At 37.4% G+C, this 20846-nt stretch overlaps 1 protein-coding gene across 1 annotated transcript in view; it reads left to right on the top strand.

The window, feature by feature from the left end:
- The window catches only part of LOC309667418 (cytochrome b5 reductase 4-like), a 41626-nt gene that overhangs the window by 3619 nt on the left and 17161 nt on the right, over positions 1 to 20846 (top strand). Inside the window, exons 2-7 of the mRNA XM_082475841.1 lie at positions 476 to 536; positions 1947 to 2004; positions 3972 to 4065; positions 5878 to 5910; positions 7866 to 7988; positions 20312 to 20452. Coding sequence (XP_082331967.1) covers positions 476 to 536; positions 1947 to 2004; positions 3972 to 4065; positions 5878 to 5910; positions 7866 to 7988; positions 20312 to 20452 — 510 coding nt within the window. The remainder of the gene's footprint in view (positions 1 to 475; positions 537 to 1946; positions 2005 to 3971; positions 4066 to 5877; positions 5911 to 7865; positions 7989 to 20311; positions 20453 to 20846) is intronic.

Below are 20846 nucleotides of genomic sequence, written 5' to 3'. Positions count from 1 at the left end.
TATGGTATGTTCATACAGTGTAGTAATACTCAGTAATAAAAAGGAACAAACTACTGATGCATTCAGCATCCTGGATAAAATCTCAGAAAGCTCCAGACCTGATTTATTGTTTACTATTAATCATGCTGATTTGACATTAACTGAAACGTCTGTAGAGCTGGACCAAAAAAGCCAGACCAAAAGAAAACATATTTTATGATTCCATTTTTTATAAAGGCCAAATGCAGGCAAAAACTAATCATGATGTTAAAAGAATAGTGGTTACCCTTGGGGGAGGGGCGCTGAGTGGAAGGGGGCACAGGGAGGTGCTGGCTACAAGAGTATGTTTTACTTATGAAAATCCAATGAGTAGTACATTTATGACTTGTGTCCTTTTATAATATTTCAATAAGAAGTTTACTGAAAAGATGGGGGGAAAAAAGAAAAATGCTACATAGATGAACTGTAGCTATTTTGTTTGTTTTTCTTTGTGAAGGCATGCTTCCCAAGAGCCAAGTGACAGATCCACTTGCCAAAGAAGGGCCTAGTTCTCCAAGGTATGCATTCTTGTTTTACTTTTTTAAAGCTTAATCAGTTCGACACCAAAATATACACATTAAAAAAATGGCTCTAAGTTTGATTTATTGCTTATTATATTAATTATGCTTCTTTGACACAAGAACTGTAGTGCCTCATTTATCAGGCATTGTTGGAGAATGAGCTGTTCCATAAATATGAATTTTTAACATAACTGAAGTTTAACCCATTTTAAACACCACAACTTTAAAAAAGAACTATTCAGAACTATTTTTTCTGATTATAAAATATACATTCATGGTAGAAAACTTGGAAAATACAGAGAAATACAAAAGAAAGTGATAAAATCAGTCGTAATCCCATCAACCCTAGATATAGACTCTTAATATTTGGTTTATTCCACACAGTTTATTCATGTCATACCTATTTCCATACTATTCTATTTTGATAATATGATGTTACAGTATGTTCGATGACCAATTTCCTATGTCATGAAAGATTCTGCAAAAGCATTTTTTGTCTGTATTCTATCATATGATGGAAATTGATCATAGAATATCCATAATTTCTTCAACTATTCTATTTTTTGTGTGTCTAGTTTGCTTTATCAGTTTTTAAAGGAAATCCTTCAAAATGTATTGTACCCTGTCTTAGTAAATTAAGCAATCCATGTATATTTTTGTTAATGATATTTCAGATGCCCTTAGGGTTATGTGTGTTATTTGTAGTCTTTCTCTTACCACCTTTCCCCCTACTGTGAATCTATAACAGCAGCTTCCGGCTCTACTTGCTATACCTATTAAATTATTTCATATTCAATTTTAAGTTAAGGGCCTCAGGATACCTCCTAGCATTCACACTGGGGGCCTGTATACAGGTAGTAAGTGCAAAAACAGAATCAATTTGATCAATAGCTATTACAAAACCGAAGACTTAGTTTTTCCTTAAGTTTTTACGGTTGACCATTAAACATCCTTGGTGAGTTAATTTCTTGCGGAGTAATAATATATTTGTGACAGGGAGGAGTGAAGGTAATAAGCATGTCGATTTTGTCATGCTCCTTCAGAAAACATGTTGTTTTATTGCTCTGATAAAAGGAATTTTAGATGTGTAACCTTTATAAAAAGTGCCTTGTCAAGGATGTTGTTTGTTTTTATCCAAGTTGGAATACATGGAAGTATAAGTATTTTAACTTGAGAAATAATTGCTTTATTATTTATTTCATGGTAACACCACTGATTATTTAGAAAAAAAACTTTACCTAGAGAAATATATTTCTCACTGTAGATTTTGAACTACATGTTTTAAATCATGCATTTATTGTGTCATATTTTATATTTTTAAATTGTATATATTTTAAAATTATATATTTAATGATTTAATATATGTTACTGCACATGATTATTTATTCTTTTTAAAATATTTTACAGCTATGACTGGTTCCAAACAGACGCTTTAGTCACCATTGTCATATATACTAAACAGAAGGTAAACACATTTTTAAGATCAGAAAAAACAAAAAAGTAAATAACAAATGTTAACTATGCGCAGGTGTACTTTTCTAAGAGCTCTTCTTTTTTTTTTTTTTTTTTTTTTGCAGTATTTTTTTTTTCCATTTTTTAAATTAATTAATTTATTTATTTATGGCTGTGTTGGGTCTTCGTTTCTGTGCGACGGCTTTCTCCAGTTACGGCAAGCGGGGGCCACTCTTCATCTTCATCGCGGTGCGCGGGCCTCTCACTATTGCGGCCTCTCCTGCTGCGGAGCACAAGCTCCAGACGCGCAGGCTCAGTAATTGTGGCTCACGGGCTTAGCTGCTCCGCGGCATGTGGGATCCTCCCAGACCAGGGCTCGAACCCGTGTCCCCTGCATTGGCAGGCAGACTCCCAACCACTGCGCCACCTGGGAAGCCCAAGAGCTCTTCTTATATTAACTTACAGCAACTCTGTGAGGTAGATCCTTTCGTTACCCCTATTTTACAGATGAGGAAACAGAAATTAAGTAATTTACCCAAAGTCACACGGTAAGTGGCAGATCTAGCGTTTTGAACCCAGGCAGGCTGGCTTCATAGTATATGCTCTTAACAACCATGCCATAGCATCTTAGGGAAAAAATAGACTAGGAAGAAGCATATTTTATGTGCTCTTCTGTGATTTTTTTTTTTGTTTGTGTTTAAGCATGGATAACAGCAGTGAGAGTCCCAGTTTAACTTCACCATAGGAACTAATTTCCTGCACTTAAATTGGAATTCAAGAGACAGGAGAGACTGTACTGCTGGAGCTTAGTATGCTTAAGCCACTAACGGGGTTCAGTTAATGCCCTCTGAAAACTAAAATTAAGGAGTTAATTCATTCACTAAGTATTTATTGAACCCCTGCTTCATCTTCAACACCATCGTAGAATTCAGGAATCTAATGATGGGCCAGATTCATAGAGACTGAACTCTCACCAGGCTTACAGTCCAGCTGGGAAATCAGATAAATAAGCAGGCAACTTACAACATCTCCAGACACATCCTCCAGCAACTGGCAAGGTTCCCACACTTGAGGAACTGTGGAGATTTAAAGACAAGTTCTGGCAGCTAGGAATTTCTGAGAATTCATGCTACTTCTGTAGTAGCAGAACCACATCTGAGCTGGTGAGTTCCTCCTACTCCTGCAGCAGGATTTGATGGCTCCACAGGAGTCACCAGCCTCTGCCTGAAAGAGCCAAGAGGCCCAGAGAGGCACTGCTTGTCCCTCCTTCCACTCCCTCTTTGTATTGTCTCCTAACCAAGCAGTCCTGAACCAAGAGGACAGGGCCTGGCGAGGTTGGGGTCTGTGTGCTCTCATTGGTGATATCAATGAAGCACAGAGGATGGATGATTAAGGGAAGGGGGAAGGTTTCTACGTGGAATAATGTATTCAGTGTATGGTGTAAACGATAGGCACCAAAATAACTTGCACCAAAGCTACGTAGAAATTAGAGACATCTAAAAATTTGTTAGTGACTTTATTATTATTATTATTTTTTTGATAAGCTGAGCTTAAGAGGTTGTGTTATTTGCGCAGTGTCACATAATAGTGGAAAGATAAGAATGAACACAAATATCTTGGCTTCTTGTCTGATTCTAATTTTTTTTCCAAATTATTTACCCAACAAATATTTGAACACCTACTTGGTGCTGAGCAATATTCTGAAGACAATATTCTGCCCCTTACACTTAGAGCTTAAAGACGAGTGTGTATGGTAGACATTAAGCATAGACAAATGCATAGTTAAAATTGTGATATATGCTTTGAAGGAGAAGAACTGGGTTGTATGAGAGAGCAAAAAACAGGAATAATGTGTATTTAGCTTGTGGGTTCTGTAAATAAGTACCATATGAACTTCCACTGATCAGCTTAAAAGTATAGTAATAGGAGTTTGGTGAAAAGTTTACTTTTTAATCTTTCGCTTTTCGATTTCCATTTAAGGATATCAGTTTAGACTCAGTAACAGCTGATCATTGGGATGATTCCTTTAGAGCAGAAACAGTTATCAAGGATTATTCATATCTTATACATATTGGTAAGTACCTTATTCTGTATTAATGGAAACAACTTTTGTTTCCTTTAGGTATAGTAGTTACTGCTGTAGAGTCTCGGTACCTATAATATTTTATGTGCCATTGTCATTTTGGTTTGTCATTTTTGATCTTTTTTTTTCTGTTATTTCTTTATACTAAGGAAAGTGCTAGCAAATGGCAGTACAACCTCACTTTTCCCAAGTTTAAACAATTAGGTGCGATCATAATCAATAATCACGTGAAATACTTGTTGGCCCAGCTTTGTAAGACTCTGTAACTTAATACCTACAAATAAATCTCCGGAGGCCTGCCTGTCATGTGCTCCCACTGAGTAGACATCACCAGGCGCTGTTCTATCGACCTGTCTCTTGCCAGCCGCAAGGTTATACTGTACCCCTCAGCTGCCTGTCCCTTCATGGGCAAAGACCTACCATACAGTTCACTTCTGTCTGTTTTGAGAGGTTACAGATCTATCAGAAAGAAATCAGGACTAAAATCTAGAATCAAGGTAGCAGATTCTTAATCCATTTCTCACCCATAATGACTCTAGGAGTTCATCCTTTTCTCCTTTAAAGAAGATAATGTTATTCTAGTTAGAAAGTAGAAATGAAACAAACCAAAACAGCAAGAAGAAAACTGTATTTTAAGCACACATTCTTATGTAAAGAATGTTTCATTTACTTTTGCAAAACAGAGACTGAAATTCTCCAGGCCTCAGATGACTCGAGATTCAGCTCATGGCTTTACCAGATTAATGAAGGACCTTTAGTCCTGAATTTGATTGGAGTTGATAAATGTATTTTCTTTCTTATTTTCCCCCCATTCATTAATCAACCTCAAATCTTAAACATTTCTTCTAGAAATACATGCTACCCTATTTTTTGCTAGCATAAGATCTAATATGTATTGTCTCTTAGGGAGAGTTTTAATCAAAAACTCAGATGTCTGGAAAAGTATACATTATTCATTAGCTCTGTCATGATTTTTCTTTAAGGAAGACCTCTGTGTCAGCATTTATTATGTTTCAAATACTTTATGGCTAGTTCTGTTCACACTGTAGCTAACTGTATCTTGCACACATATAAAAAACAAACAAAAATTCCACAGTCAAAAATGTGAAACTCCTGGTTGCTAATATTAGATCAGAAGGACTAAAATAATGCAGAATTTTAAGTTCCACATAACTATATTAACACAGTGAACTTTAGAGCAGATGTTTGTAAAAATACTTCTTGCATCACCCCCTTCTGGAATGTAAGTTCCATAAGAGCAGGGATTTTTCTCTTTTACTAACTGTGATAACTGTAACACCTGGAAAGTGCATAACATGCATAGATGCCCAATAATTTTCTTTTTCAATAACTGAATGAATATTCAACTTAGAGAACAGTAAGAAAGGAAACGCTGAGCTAGACCCAGCCCCGGCCTGTATTCACACACGCACGTGCACACCCTGGAGTATGTGTGTTTCACGTGCTATCTCTCCCTGCCTTGCTCCCGTCTTGGTTTGAAGCATTGTCAATCTGGGACTATCCTTGCACCAGTGTGGGTTATCCACCTGTAGGCAATTGAGTATTTACTCCTTAATTAATAGGGAGAGAAATGGAAAAATTGAAGATACATATTTAAGTAATTTGTCTCAAAATACTGTACACAGTATTTTGGTTGTGTTCAGTTTCTTTCTTTTGATTTCTCAGGATATGTTTGAGAGATTTGAAATGGTGCATGAAAGAACCATTTAAATGATCTTATATGGTGTTTGTAGACCATAGGAACTGAAGCTGGATTTTAACTGAAATTTTTTTTTTCTCCAGCCCTAAGTCATGAGATTCAGGAAGATTTTTCTGGTAAGCTACCAAAAATAATTTATCTATGTACATATACACACACACATATACATACACACACACACGGGGGGGCAGTGGACAGCATTTGTCTTATTATTCATTTGTATATTTTCATGTTGCAGACAAGGACATGATGTTTTCTATATAAGCAAATACATTAATTTTTAAATGTACTCTTTTCCCTCTGGTTTCAGTTCCCCCCATGCCTTTTTTCTTTCCCCTTTTTCATCTCATCTCTTTGCCCTTTCCTTTTCCTCTCCTTAGAAAAAAAATTCCTGTCCCCATTCTTCCTTCCGGCCCTACTCCTGACATGCAGCTTGTAGAAATATACTTGACCGGACCAGACAAATTTTTCTTAGGTGTATATATTCAAATATTTAATATTGACAGAGCACATTAAATTATGAATATTTCTGCATGTAAATACACAATGTGGATTTTACACAGCTGTTTAGCAATAGAAGACTCATCAGAGAATGGTGGTTTCTTGTTTTTTGTGTTTTTCTTTAGCTTTATTGAAATATAGTTGACAAAATTACAATATATTTAAAGATTTAAAGTGTACAACATTATTATTTGATAAAGGCATATGCTGTGAAAAGATTCACACAAATTAATTAACACATCCATCACCTCACATATTTACCTTTGTGTGTGTGTGTGTGTATGCGTATGAACACAAGTTCTGTTGTCTTAGCAAATTTCAATTATACAAGACAGTGTCATCAACTGTTGTCACCATGTTATACATTAGATCCTCAGACCTTATTCATCTTGTAGCTAAAAGTTTGTACCCTTTTATCAAGCTCTCTCTATTCCCCCCTCCCCCTGCCCCAACTCCTGGCACTATTTTGCTACTCTCTGTTTCTATGAGTGTGACTTTTCTTTTTTTAATTCCACATATAAATGATACCATGCACTATTTGTCTTCTCTGTCTTATTTATTTCACTTAATATAATGCCCTCTAGATTTATCATACGTCATTGCAAGTGACAGGATTTTCTTCCTTTTTTAGGGCTGAATAATATTCCATTCTATATTCATATATACATGTGGTTTCTTGTTTAAAAGTACTGTCAGAGTACCTTACACCAGTTCTATACCTTCCCTTTTCTTTATACCATAGTAAGTTCTATAAATTGTATAAATTAAGCTCTTTAAAGTCAAGGACTTCTTATGTTTGTTAAGCTTCAAATCAGTGCTCATTGAATTGAATTTATTTGATTAATTTGTGTTTAAAAGTTGTTAAATTGGTACTGAATTTTGTGTTTACAATGAGGAAGGACAGATTGTTTCTAAAGACAAAAAGAAATATACTTTAGATCTTTAAAAGCACATTCGATTCATAAAATTTAATCAATTTTAAAAGTTTATTTTATTATTGTACTCATGTATTCTAAACTATTTTAAACATTCAAAAGTAAAAAGAGAATCTAAAAGATTTTTAATTATCAAAGATTGACATGCACTTTATTGGGATTCATTCTCCTGAAGCTTTTTCTATGTTTATTAGGCTCAATATTGGTTTACTGAATTCACTCAGAAGAACCCCTCAGATCCCAAGAAATGTTAAAAGAGTATAAATTAAATTTGCTTTTGTGGATCCATTCAATGGCTAATTTGTATATTTAAGTTTTTGTTTTTTTAAGCTATGTGTTAATTAGTTGCCATGGCTCTATTTGAGCTTGTATGAAAACTAGCATTATGTATTAGTTTGGCCCTTGATAAATTAATTTCAAAGAAGTTAATCTGAATCTAACATAAACTGGATTTAACACCATATAAGGCATAAACAATTTTGATGAACATGTACACAAAATTTTATTTATCTCACAAATGCTCAGTGTCATTCATATCTGATTGGGACATTTGGGTTGTTTGAGAAAGATTGGTTTAAAAGTAAAACCTTATATTTAGTATCAATGAATACAAATGGAATTTATCTTCTTTTCAGTGCGAGTTGTTGAGAATGTGGGAAAAATAGAGATTGTCCTGAAGAAAAAAGAGAATACTTCTTGGAAATGCCTTGGTCATCCCCTGGAGAATCATAATTCACTTATTCCAAAGAAAGATACAGGTAGGCTGTGCTATTATTTTGAGTCCTGGATTAATGAAAATGTTGTGTCAGTGGCTCAGTTGTATCAGAGTTTGGAAGGCCACCTGCAGTGAGCCAAAGGGTCCTTGTATCTCTCTCTAAGGAGTTGAAAACGGACATTGTGTCTGTAATCCTCCTTTTTTTTTAAAGCAGAAATTAAATTTCTGACTCTGCTATCTAATGTTTAGACAGAACAAAGGTCATTAGGTAATGATACCTAAATGGAGAAACCCACTCAAACTCTTGTGCAACCATTCACTCCTTGAGGTTTTTTTTTTTTTATAAAAGGTGCAAAAACAAGTTAAGTTTACGCCTTGTAGGCACATCTAGATTTTTTCTGTTAGAGAAGGCACATTTACTGTCTCTCTGCTTACCTAAATCAGTTTCTGAGTTTATTCCTAAAGGATGATACCATTCATTTCCTTCCTTTCTTTATTTTTTAAAGCTTTTTATGTAACTATAACATTTATAGGCAAAGGTACATATTACAAGTGTTCTACCTGATGAATTTCCACAAAGTGAACGCACTCCATATTTTCTCTTTGGAAACTGGTAGGATTTGCCTCTTCCAAGTGTTTTGAAATTTCACGGTTTGAATTTAACGGTTTGATATGCCTCTTCCAAGTGTTTTGAAAGTTCACGGTTTGAACTTCTGTGCCGAATGTTCATCCTTTTTGCTAATATTTCCATTACGGAAACTTTAGACCCTCGGGCCTGGGGAATACTGATATTTCTTCCCTCCATGGTCTGTTCTTACTTTCTAGAAAGAGTCTTACTTTAAGACTTCTTAACCAGTTCTCTAATTATCTTGTCTTTTCTCTCTCATTTTCAATTTTGTCCTTTTCTTCTACTTTTTGAGAGATTTCTTCAGCTGTGTCTTCCAGCTCTGCTGTTGTGTTACTCATTTCTACTCTCATATTTTTAACTTTGGAGAACTCTTGATTTTTGTTCCTTTGTTTTAGCATCCTATTTTCTATCTTCTCTTTTTAAGAATTATAGTGTTTGAGATTTTTTGTCTCCCTGTGTAGCCTGTATTCCTACAGTTTGTTTATTTTGGTCTGTCTTTCATATTAGATGCTTTCTTTGAATGTCTGCTGATCCTTGACCATCTGCTCGTACTTCAGGGTGGAACTCTAAAAGCTGATTGGAAACTCTGTGCATGTGGGTGTGGCTTGTTGACAGTAATATTTACTATGTGGCTGGATGGTTTCTTCGGGAAAAGTCTGATGCCAGTATTTTGTCAGAGTTTCTAGGGTAAACAGTTTTCTACCTCGCATCCAGCATTTCAGAAGTTATATGGGAAAAGAAGGCTGGGATATCTGTAAATTTAATTTCCTTTTTTTTTTTTTTTTTTGCCTAGTATACTATATTAGTCTACTAAGGCTTCTGTGAAAAAGTACCACAGACTTGGTGGGCTAACAACAGAAAATTATTTTCTCACAGGCTGAAGGCTGAAAGTCTGAGACTAAGGTGCTGGCAGGGTTGACTTCTCCTGAGGCCCCTCCTTGGCTTACAGATGTTCACATGGTCTTCCGTCTGTGTGTGTCTGTGTCCCTATTGCCTCTTCTTATAAGGACTTCAGTCACATCGGATTAGGGACCACCCTAATGACCTCATTTTAACTTACTTTTTAAAATACACTGTCTCCAAATATAGTCACTTTCTGGGGTACTGGGGGTTATGACTTTAACGTTGAAAATTGAGGGGGACACAGTTCAGCCTACAACATATACCTAGTCTAGAGACCCTTTGTTTTGCCCTCTACAGAGAGAGCAAAATTCTGATACTTTGCCAGAATAGGAGAGAATCAGTCATGTGGCCGTGTGAAGTAGGGGAGGACTTCAGAAAGCAGGTGAGGTGGCATCTAGGCTTCTTAAATGAACTTTCTTCCAGAAAGTGGTTTTAGCTCTGCCTTCACTCTGATTCTAGAGATACTTGGTCCTGCCAATTTCTGAGCCTCAAAGGGATCTCATATTACAGATGGGTTGATTCTTGGCTTTTTGTTTGTCTAGCTTAGGATGTAGCTTTACCGAGTCTACTGAGTCAGTTACCAGTCGTCTCTTTGCTTTGTCAGCCCCCAAACTTCTGTTGCTTTTTTATTTCTGTTCTTATTGTCCTTGCAGGCTAGGCCTTAAAAAAACAACCACACACACAGAAAAAAAACCATCTTTGCTGTTATTTTAGGGAGGGGTTAGAAGAAACCAACTGCATGTATTCAGTTTAGCATCTTTAAATATTTAAAATTATAAAAATATATTTGTGGATAGTATTTTTATTTTCAGAGAAGTATCACATAGCTGTGTTTTGAGTACATACTGTGTGTAGAAGGCTATTTTAGGTATTGTGGTATGAAACAAATAAAAGGCATCAGAAATTATTTTCCCAGGCGGAAGAAAGAACATACACAAACATGAGACTGAAGAATACTTGTATCAAGAAATAGGCCAGTAAGAGCAAGTTACATAGTGCAAACTTGAATGTATTCTAAGGTTACCTTACGTGAACAAACAGATGCAGGTATATTTGACCATAAATGACTCTCCATGAATGAAGGAGGTGAATATCAAGCAATATTTTGAAAGTGGCTTTAAAAAAAACCCAAAAAACTATAAAGGCCTTTCCAGGTATCATTACTGGGTACTTATTGTGCCAGAACTTTTGCAGGTGGTAGAGAAAGAAAATGTAAGCCATATGTGGGAAAGTTCAAATAGAGTCATTTTCCCAGAGCAGGAGGTCTCAATTGTGTGGTATAAGGGAGGGAGAGAGAACATAGAGGAATAACTGAGTGATGTAGCAGATCAGAAGAGAATAGGTAAAAGATAGTGAAAATGAAAAGAGATATTATTAAAGTGAAATCTGTTGCCCTGAAATTATCCGACTCTCTAGTGATTAGAAAATCGTAGCAAACCAGATAAAAGCTAAGTCCTAGAAATAAATGACACTGAGAACCCAGGCTGACCTCCATTTGGAAATAGAATGAACATTGCTCAAGTATTCTTTTCTATAATTTCCTGAAGCTTTCCATGAACTCTTTCATCCCTGCCATAAATTTTGGCTTGAGTCATGAACCATCATAGTTTGCTTTAGCTTTCTTGTCTGAAATTAGAGCCATGCATGTATTTTTCAGTGAATTAGATTTTCCACTTTGGAAAATGACTCAGAGTTTAGGGGATTTTTTTTTTAATTTGTTTGACAGAATTAGCATAGATAATTTCTTCTTTGTCCTTTCTCTTCCTTAAATCATGACAAAAACTATAGGTTATTTTCCACACTAGCAAAGCTGAATACTTACATATCAGAGTATTATTATTAACTTGCTGTCAGTAGCTTCAAATGTTCAGTCTATCACGTGGCTCCTTGGTCTTCAAGGAGGTTTTCATGCTGGCTTCCTCTTACTGAAATTTCTTAGTTTAAAAATTTAAGTTTGAAAATAAGCATGTAAGTTGAAGACTTAATGCACTACCTTTTCATGTCAAATCTAGAATTTACTTACACAAAAGATTCAAATATAGCAAAGAACATAATCAGAGAAGAGAAACTACTTTGTTTTTACCTTTAATCCAGCTGTAATAGTTAGTAAATTAAATTATATGACTAGAACCAAACTACCATTTGTAACTTGGGCGCTTCCAATTATTTTCTTCTTCCCAAAGATGAATAAATGAAGATTATGAGTGAGTAGTTGTGTGTGTGTGTGTGTGTGTGTGTGTGGTGCCTAACGAACTTGTGTCTATTAAGAGTCAGAAACTAATAGATAATTGGATTGCTATTCCTGTATCCAACCTAAAGTTTATTTTAATTGTGATTGCCTTTAATATGGGAACTTAGATCACCACACAAAGGCAGTTATACAGATTTGCCAACAAACAACTCAGTAAATGAATATTGGGATACAAAATTATAAACAAGATTTTAAAAAATTGTGTCATAATTGTGATATGTCAGCAGCTGTTTATAAACCTCTAGGTTAAATATATATAGAATCTATAACTGTCTTTATAATTCAAGTTGAACTGTATGAAATCACTGATACTTATTTTTTAACCTAAAAAAATGGCAGTTTCTCATTATTTGAACTATACTTTCATCAGGGCTTCCTAACTGCTAACACCACACGCGCGCACGTGCACACACACTGAAGTACTGTCTGTACGTGTAAATGTGCTTGTCAGTACTCTGTGAGCAGTCACTTAATTGAGGCTTTCTGTGAAGCCTGCGATTCTGCAGGCAAGCTGTTCGCTGCCATAGTGAATAACAGCTCTCGTTGCAGGTGTAGAAAGAACCACCCTCACCCCTCCCCTCCCCTTCCTTGCCTGTACATCCATGTTTCTTTGCTGCCTAAAACAAGCATTCAGAATGACTGGAAAAGAAAAAAAAATATTGTGGATAGCAAATAGAAACTTCACTGTGCTTTGTTCTCTTAAATTGTCTGCTTGGCCCAGCAGGTGTAAAGTCATTGCTTGCACAGTAACTGTAAGATGCTTTGGCATTTTGCTGTCTTCTTCTTATTTCTAGCAGAATGGCCTGAATAAGAAGAAACACAGAACAGATGGGGCAGGCTGCAAATGAGTAAGAAATTATTTACTATATTAAAAGATAGAATAGAAGAAGTTTAAAAACTTAGAATCCAGGCAGTTCAGGCACTTCAGTGTATAATGTTGGCTGAATTATTAGTTATGGAACTGAGGAAAAGTGATAAGCACAGAAATGTTCAAATCTAGTGACAACCTTGCTAAATGATGTGGACCCCATTGTCTAAGGGCCCCATTGAATCTAGTCTTGGAGAAAGAGCTTCCTTTCTCCTAACTTAATGCTAATATTTAACTCTATAAAATCCTCACTTTGAAAGAAGGATTCAGCTCACATCAGTCTAGGTGAGGTAGTAAAAGACCTGAATACACTTTAGGCATATATATATTTTTTTAAATAATTTTTTATGTCTTTTTTAATTAATTAATTAATTTAATTTATTTATATTCGGCTGCGTTGGGTCTTCGTTGCTGCGTGCGGGCTTTCTCTAGTTGCAGCGAGCGGGGACCACTCTTCGTTGAGGTGCGCAGGCTTCTCATTGCGGTGGCTTCTCTTGTTGCGGAACGTGGGCTCTAGGCACGCGGGCTTCAGTAGTTGTGGCATGCGGGCTCACTAGTTGTGGCTCGCGGGCTCTAGAGCGCAGGCTCAGTAGTTGTGGCGCATGGGCTTAGTTGCTCCGCGGCATGTGGGATCTTCCCGGACCAGGGCTCAAACTCGTGGCCCCTGCATTGGCAGGTGGATTCCTAACCACTGTGCCACCAGGGAAGCCCACTTTAGGTATATTTTTAACAGTAATAGTTAAAACAGAAAGGATCCTATGCTTTATTGTCAATTTACTAATACTGCTTCATTAGGTTTTACCCCAGTATACGGAAAAATGTGTGCCCATACACGTTTATCATCCTAGTGTTTGAAGCTGTGTTATGAACGTATTCTTATTCATATATTCAAGAGTGGTTTGGGTGAGGATGATAAAACTATACTACTAGAGGTTAAGTGGAAGTTCTACCAAAGTTAGTGAAAAGGCTGAATAATTTTTAAAAACAGCAAAATAAATGCAATTATATAATACTTTTAAAAGTATATAATAACTAAAACTTTGTTGTTTCTTCAGCATAGGAAGGTATTCTAGTGACTTCATGGGTTTGAGTTATTTTATCCATAGTCAAAAATGTTAGATATTTGTACAGTTCTTGAAAATAGTTTGTTCTCAAGTGTTCTGCAGACCTCTGCTCTACCAACTGAGCTATTGAAGGCTCCGCTTGTTCTCAGGTGTTCTGACCATCATCCCTGCACACAAGTTCATTGCTCATCAAGGTCACTGTCTTGGCAGAAACAGACAGCCAGCGAGGCTAAATCAGGCTGACCCCGGCTGTATGAGCTGTGACAGATTCTGTAAAGGAAAAACTCAGATTTTTCCTTCCTGTGTAGGAAAAAAACTCACTTCCTCCCTACTCTCTTTCTCTCCTATGTGTCTCCTTTACTGTTCACACAGAACGCTTCACTTCTGACACTTCTGGTCCCAAATACCTGGAGATTTTCCTCCACAGCAAGCAGTTCTTTGCAGTACCAGCTGGTGTCTTACAAGTTAACTCAATTCTGACACTGTCTACCTGGAGACACCATCGGATCCCACAGGTTAAGGGCTCAGTCCCACATGATCCCTCCCCCCGTCCCCCAACACACACACACTTCAGACACCAGTGGCAAGCCCAGGTTACCACCTGTCCTTCTGACCAACTGGCTATAGGTGGGAGGTTCTTCCCTGGGCTTGATTAATTTGCTAGAGTAGATCACATATGATAAATGATACAGATGAATATCCAGACGGAAGAGATGCAGAGGGTGAGAGAAGGTCTGGGAGGGTCCTGAGCACAGGAACGTCTGTCCGTGGGAAGTTGAGCTCTGTCACCCTCCCAGTGTTGATGTGTTTGCCCACCTGGAAGCTCTTTAAACCCCCTGCTATTGGGATTTTATGGAGGTTCCTCACGTAGGCATGATCAGTTATTAACTTCATTTCCAGCCCCTCTCCCCTCTCCAGAGGGTGGGACGTGGGGCTGGAAATTCCAAACTTCTATCATAGCTGAGTCTTTCTGGTGACCGGCGCTCATCCAGGAGCCCACCCAGAGTCACCTCATGAGAACAAAAATGTTCCTGGTTCTCTTATTACTTAGGAATTTACAAGGGTATTAGGAATCCCGTGTTAGAGATGAGGGTCAAAGACAAATACAGTGGTTCCCCCCTTATTTGTGGTGTTGCTTTCTGAGGTTTCACTTACCGCAGTCAATCGTGGTCCAGAAATATTAAATGAAAAATTCCAGAAATAAACAACTCATAAGTTTTAAATTGTGCACCGTTCTGAGTAGTGTGATGAAATCTCAAGGCATCCCGCTGGGGACGTGAATCATCCCTTTGTCCAGCGCATCCCTCCCATTAGTCACTTGGTAGCCGTCCGGGTTATCAGATCAGCTCTCGCGGGATCACAGTGCTTGTGTTGAGGTCACCCTTATTTTACTTAGTAATGGCCCCAAAGCGCAAGGGAAGTGATGCTGGCAATTCCAGTGTGCCAAAGAGAAACCGTAAAGTGCTTCCTTTAAGTGAAAGGGTGAAAGTTCTTGTCTTAACAAGGAAAGGAAAAAAAAAAAATCAAATTATGAGGTTGCTAAGATCTACCATGAGAACAAATCTTCTCTGTGAAATTGTGAAGAAGGAAAAAGGAATCCGTGCTAGTTTTGCTGTTGTACTTTAAACTGCAAAAGTTACTGCCACAGTTCATGATAAGTACTTAGTTAAGATGAAAACGGCATTAAGTTCGTACAGTAAGATATTTTGAGGGAGACAGACCACATTCACATAACTTTTATTATGGTATATTGTTATAATTGTTCTATTTTATTATCAGTTATTGTTGTTAATCTCTTACTGTGCCTAATTTATAAATTACAACTGTATAATATGTACATATATATAGGAAAAACCCAGAAGTTTCAGGCATCCATTGGGGGCCTTGGGATGTATCCCCCATGGATAAGGGGGAACTACTGTATAAAGAACAAGAGCTGCTCCTAGTGTTCTTATCACTTAGGTTATTATAAGAGTTTTAGGAGCTCTGTGTCAGGAACCGGGGGCAGAGGCCAATATAAAGATTTTCTCTTATCTCACAGCCCAGCCCTTGGTCTCTGGCCATGAACCATTTATGTCAAATGATACACAGCTAAGAAGAAACCGGTGCTTTACTAGAATCTCATTCAGTCATTAATAACTCTCCAGTCCATCACCACATCATATGAAAAATGTCTCACAGGGCAAGGCCCCTCAAGTGTGCAGGCTTTCTATTCAACCTTAATAGGTTCCAGAAACAGGAGTGGTCGCAGCAACATATACCTTCACCCTTTCAGGCATCTGATAAAATTGAGCTAAGAGACAATATCATGTCTTGCTCTGAGCCTCTTCCAAGGTGTTAATGTAATATTGGATTTCCCTCCTTACATAACCCAGATTCTAAATGGAATGTCTATTGAATGGAATGGCTGTAGGTTGTGGGTTTTTCTGCATGGACATATCTAGGTATGTGTATCAGTATATTTTTAAGTATTGTAGATGTTAGTATTGATGTTTGGAGTTATTTATTTTCCATTGGAGCATTTTTTAAGTGTGTAGTTCCACTAACTGCTTGCCCTATGGTGGTTCAGGAAGATCTTAGAGGAAGACATGAGTAAAGGTAGATTGCAAATTAGGAGGTAAGTAAATCATACAGGTTTCCCCACTATCCAAAAGTAGAGCATTCCTATGGAATCTTTCATAAGTGGAAATGGTGTAAAGGGAAGAAGCAGTTACCCTAGGACACATCTAGCTCACGGATGCACAAGGTAAACTGAGACAAAGCGCAGATGCTCACAGGCACAGTTCAAAGTTATGGCGGCTTGATGCAGAGATGCTGAGTGTAGTTCCCGGGGAAGGAGCTTGGGGTGCCACTCTCTCTGCTCGGGGTGCACGCTGCCTCCGTAACAGCTCACTGCAAAACAAACGCTGAATGCTATTTTCCCTTTTCACCGTTTTTCATAAAAGTGAAAATCCCCTTTGGATTTCTTTCAGTTAGGAAAAACAGGTACTAACGTAGATTTTTCATAAAAGATAAGTGGCGTAAAGGGAAATTTCGGAAAGCGGGGGACACCTGTATTTAGGTAATTGAAAGTAGTAAAGAGTGCTAAGAAAACCTGTGGTTGACCAGAACGGTAGGAATCGTGGATGTTGAAGAAGAGATGTACCTGGGATGGATGGTGACTTGCTGAACTGGTTCCTTAATTTGGACACTAAATAGTTAGTAGGGAGTTGTAAAGGGTGGAGGGATAATCTATAAACATTTATGCTTGAACTGATGTGGTTAAAATAAGGGGGAAGATGCTAAAGAACGATGTACTGTTCTAGAACGATGATTCTCAAACTTTTTGAACAAGGCCTATGAGTTGCGGTGAGAAACTCTCATAACTTGTTGCCTCATCCCACATCTTCTCAAGCGACTCCGTGATCTTGGGCAAGCTGTTTAACTTCTCTAAGCCCCTGCTTCCAGCAGGGAAAATGAGAGTGGATAGGTGCTTTAAAAGTGTGCTAGGGGGAATTCCAGTGGTTAGGATTCTGCACTTCCACTGCAGCGGGCACAGGTTCCATCCCTGGTGTGGGAACTGAGGTCCCGCATGCCATGTAGCATGGCCAGAAAAACAAAAAGTGTACTAGGAGCAAGAAGGAGCTGCAGGACAGGTTGAGGGCAATATGGACTCCCAGTCCAGTGCTCTCTTTCACGTCTCTCTCCCACTGAGCTTTGTCTTTATTTTAGCCTGTGAAAGTCTACTCTTTAGAAGGAAAGCTATAGTTTCTTTTCAACAAGAAGAAAAAAGGATACCCAAATTATCATATTATCCTCAGCATTTCAGTGTTACGCTGAATGTCTCAATATTATATGTATGTTATTAAAAGAAGTTAATGTGGGATTAACAGATACACACTACTGTATATAAAATAGATAAACAACAAGGACCTCTACTACATAGCATAGGGAAATATATTCAATATCTTGTAATAACCTATAATGGAAAAGAACCTGTAAAAGAATGTGTTTGTGTGTGTGTGTGTGTGTGTGTATGTGTGTGTGTATATATATAATATATATATGTAAAACTGAATCACTTTGCTGTACACCTGAAACATTGAAGATCAACTATACTTCAATAAAAAAATAAAGATTAAAAAAAAGAAGTGAGGTTTCTGGGCAGACAGTTTTCTGTCTTATGTTTTTGTTTCACCATCTCATATTTATTTTCAGTTTCTCATTTTCTTGTATAATTATGCTTATAAAACCAAAAACCTGACACTTCAATACAGGCATTATCCAGACTGAAGTCGTCAGTGCAGCCGCTTTATACTCCTTTTCCGCCATTTTTCAGGTCCATGCCTGTGATACTTCTCTTCTCAGTGCAACTGAAAGACGAAAACATTCTTAAATTTTTCTTAAGACTTTTAGAACCTATTGTTAGCACATTCTTGTGCAATTATGGCAGTTTTATTATTTTATTGGTAAGATGTTGAAATTATCTCAGTGGTGTTAAATAGCCGGATTACTGTGTTAATTCTCTAACAAGGAAAGCCAGTCAATCACTGGAACCCAGAGTTTCCTTGTGTTTTAAGTATAGTCAAAGAGGTGCATACTTACTCTAGCAAATCCTTTCTGGTAAAGGCTAGAGGTGAAATTGTCAGGAGGGGCACCTGCCCTGGACTCCGTGCTTGGAGGAAAATACAAGGGCTCTCCTCCAGCCGCACTGCTCCCACAGGATGAGTGTGTAAGATGAAGAATTATCCACCTGGAGTTCAGGCTCTTTCCTTCACCACTGCCCTCCAGGTATCTGGAACCCCAGAATTCCCTGCCCAAATGGCCCCAAAACCGCTTCTGTCCAAGAAGTGGCCAAGGCTGTTTATGGAGAGAGCAAGTAGATGAGCCTTAACATATGGGCTGGTGCGCCCACACCTGCACAAGGCTCCACTCAGGGTCAGACAGTGGGGCTGAGGAGAGGGGGGTCAGGCCATAGGCAGTCAAGGAGGTGCAGCTCTCATCCCTCCAACATCTTCCTGCGTGGAACTCTGAGGAGTTCAAGAATCCTGAATTCGAACCTAGCCTTCTAGGACATTATGAAAGTATATTTCAAGGTACAGCGTAGAACATATTTTATTTAGCAGTTATTTGTCTGATTTATAACTTTCACGTATTTAGACATATAGATGGGGGTCTCATATTGTATTACCACTCTGGGTCCCAGGAAGGTCTAGAGGAAGGGATAAGGAGATCATTTGAACCTTCATTTCTTCTTGGGGGTGAGCCTAGGTCCTTTGATCCTTCGTTGGTGCAGTACTGGATTAGGCATTCCAGGATAACTCTGGGACGGTACCCTTAGCTGTAATCTGGTCTAAGCTTTGCCCTGGCAATGATGCACTCTTAAGTTTATGTGCATACCGAGCTACCATGGTGATAGATGGAAAGATTTAGTGACCAGGGTCTTTGGGAGCAAGAGGGACAAGGGAAGAAGAGAATTGGATGAAACTGTGGCCAAAGTGATTTCTTAGGATTCTATGTGAATTTTAGTTTTCCACTAACCATTGATTATTCGATGTAGGACCTTCACATCCTAAGGTCTGGAGTAAATCTTTCTGCCCCTACTTAAATATTTTTAGGTTAAAAAAAAAAGAGCATAATTAGGATAATAAGATGCTTTATTAGGATTAATTCCTGACATCTCTGTAAATGCTGTTTTACAAAAGAGAGGAAATTATGAAACAAAGTCTACTCTGGCATGCTGTTTACATCTGAAAGAAAATTTACAAGTGAAAATGTTCATGCTTTCAGAACTTCTATAACAAGATCTTCCAATCCAAGTGGTATTATTTTTCTCTGTATACAAATAATATTTCCTGAGCTTAGGGTATTAATTTCAAATATTTCCCGTATTTATAGAAATACTTGATTCCTTTTGTTTACTTGTATTTTAGTACCACAAACTTAGCATCTTCAGTTTTTCACTTAAACTAATTTTCCAGATAATCAGAACTTACACCCTTAAACCTAAGTTTATTTTTTGTTTTAATCATTTTTTGACCATTGAAATGTTCTATAATTCATATACATATGAATTTTGTTTGTGTATATATAATACACATATACAGAGACACAAGAATGTATATTTTTCCTGCCTTTATCAAAGAAATATTTCTAAGTTACTGAATAGTGCTGGTATTGTTAAACCTTAAATATTTGAGTTTCAGGACTTTTCCATTCTGTAAGAAAAGAATTTAGAATGAGCTTTGTTGATTATCAAATATCTTTCACATCTACAATTTAATTATATAGCTGTTATAGGCTTAAAGGATGGAATTATTTTAAAAAGTACATTTAAGAAGAAATAAACTAGACTTTAATTTCTTAGACTATAATGGTTTTAACATGCTATAACAACAGACATGAGAAAATAACACTCATTTTATAGAGCTTATTTTTCAAATTACAGAAGTACTTACAGGTTTTAGAAAATGGATATCATAGGAAACAAAATGGAAAAAACTAACACTATAAGATTTTCAAAATACTGATGAATTTTTAAAATGTCATAGGCCTGTTAGTGAAACTCAAGCTCACTAAAGAGCAAAGCAGAGCCTGTGTTTTCGCGCGGTAGGTCTGAGAGTACTTCTTATTTAATTTATTCATCACTAAGAGAAGACGAATCACTTTCTAGATTTGTACTACAGAAAGTGCCAGTTAATTTCCAAGGAAGATGTGACTCATGATACGAAGCTTTTCTGCTTGATGCTGCCACCAAGCATACATCTTCAGGTGCCAACGGGGCAACATGTTTACTTCAAGCTAACTATTACAGGTAAGGCAAGCAGAGGCTTTGCGGAAACATTTTCTTCTTTTATAAGCAGTTCAGAATCAGTAGTAATCTCTCGAGGAAGCGCCCATTTAGGTTATAAATAAAATGTTTCTGGGCAGCTAGACTTAGTGATAGCCAGATTCTAGGTTTGTGGATTCAGTGATCCTACATGTGGGAACTATAGCTGTGCTGCATCACTGTATGAACAAAGAAGTTATCACTAGTCACAGAGATAGTGCCACCAGCACTGTAATTTATTACTAACAAAGCCTTAAAGGAAAGAGGTGAGGGAGCACACAGATGGTCTTCCGTGAAGACAACTGCCAGAAACACACACTAACGTCTCTTATTTAGCCACTTAACGGGTCTGTCATTTAGGAAGTTGAATTTATAAACC

Source organism: Balaenoptera physalus (genome assembly GCF_965194825.1).
Source record: "Balaenoptera physalus genome assembly, chromosome: 9".
NCBI classification, from domain to species: domain Eukaryota; kingdom Metazoa; phylum Chordata; class Mammalia; order Artiodactyla; family Balaenopteridae; genus Balaenoptera; species Balaenoptera physalus.
The sequence above is the reverse complement of the archived record's forward strand: the minus strand, read 5'-3'. Positions and strand labels throughout refer to the sequence as shown.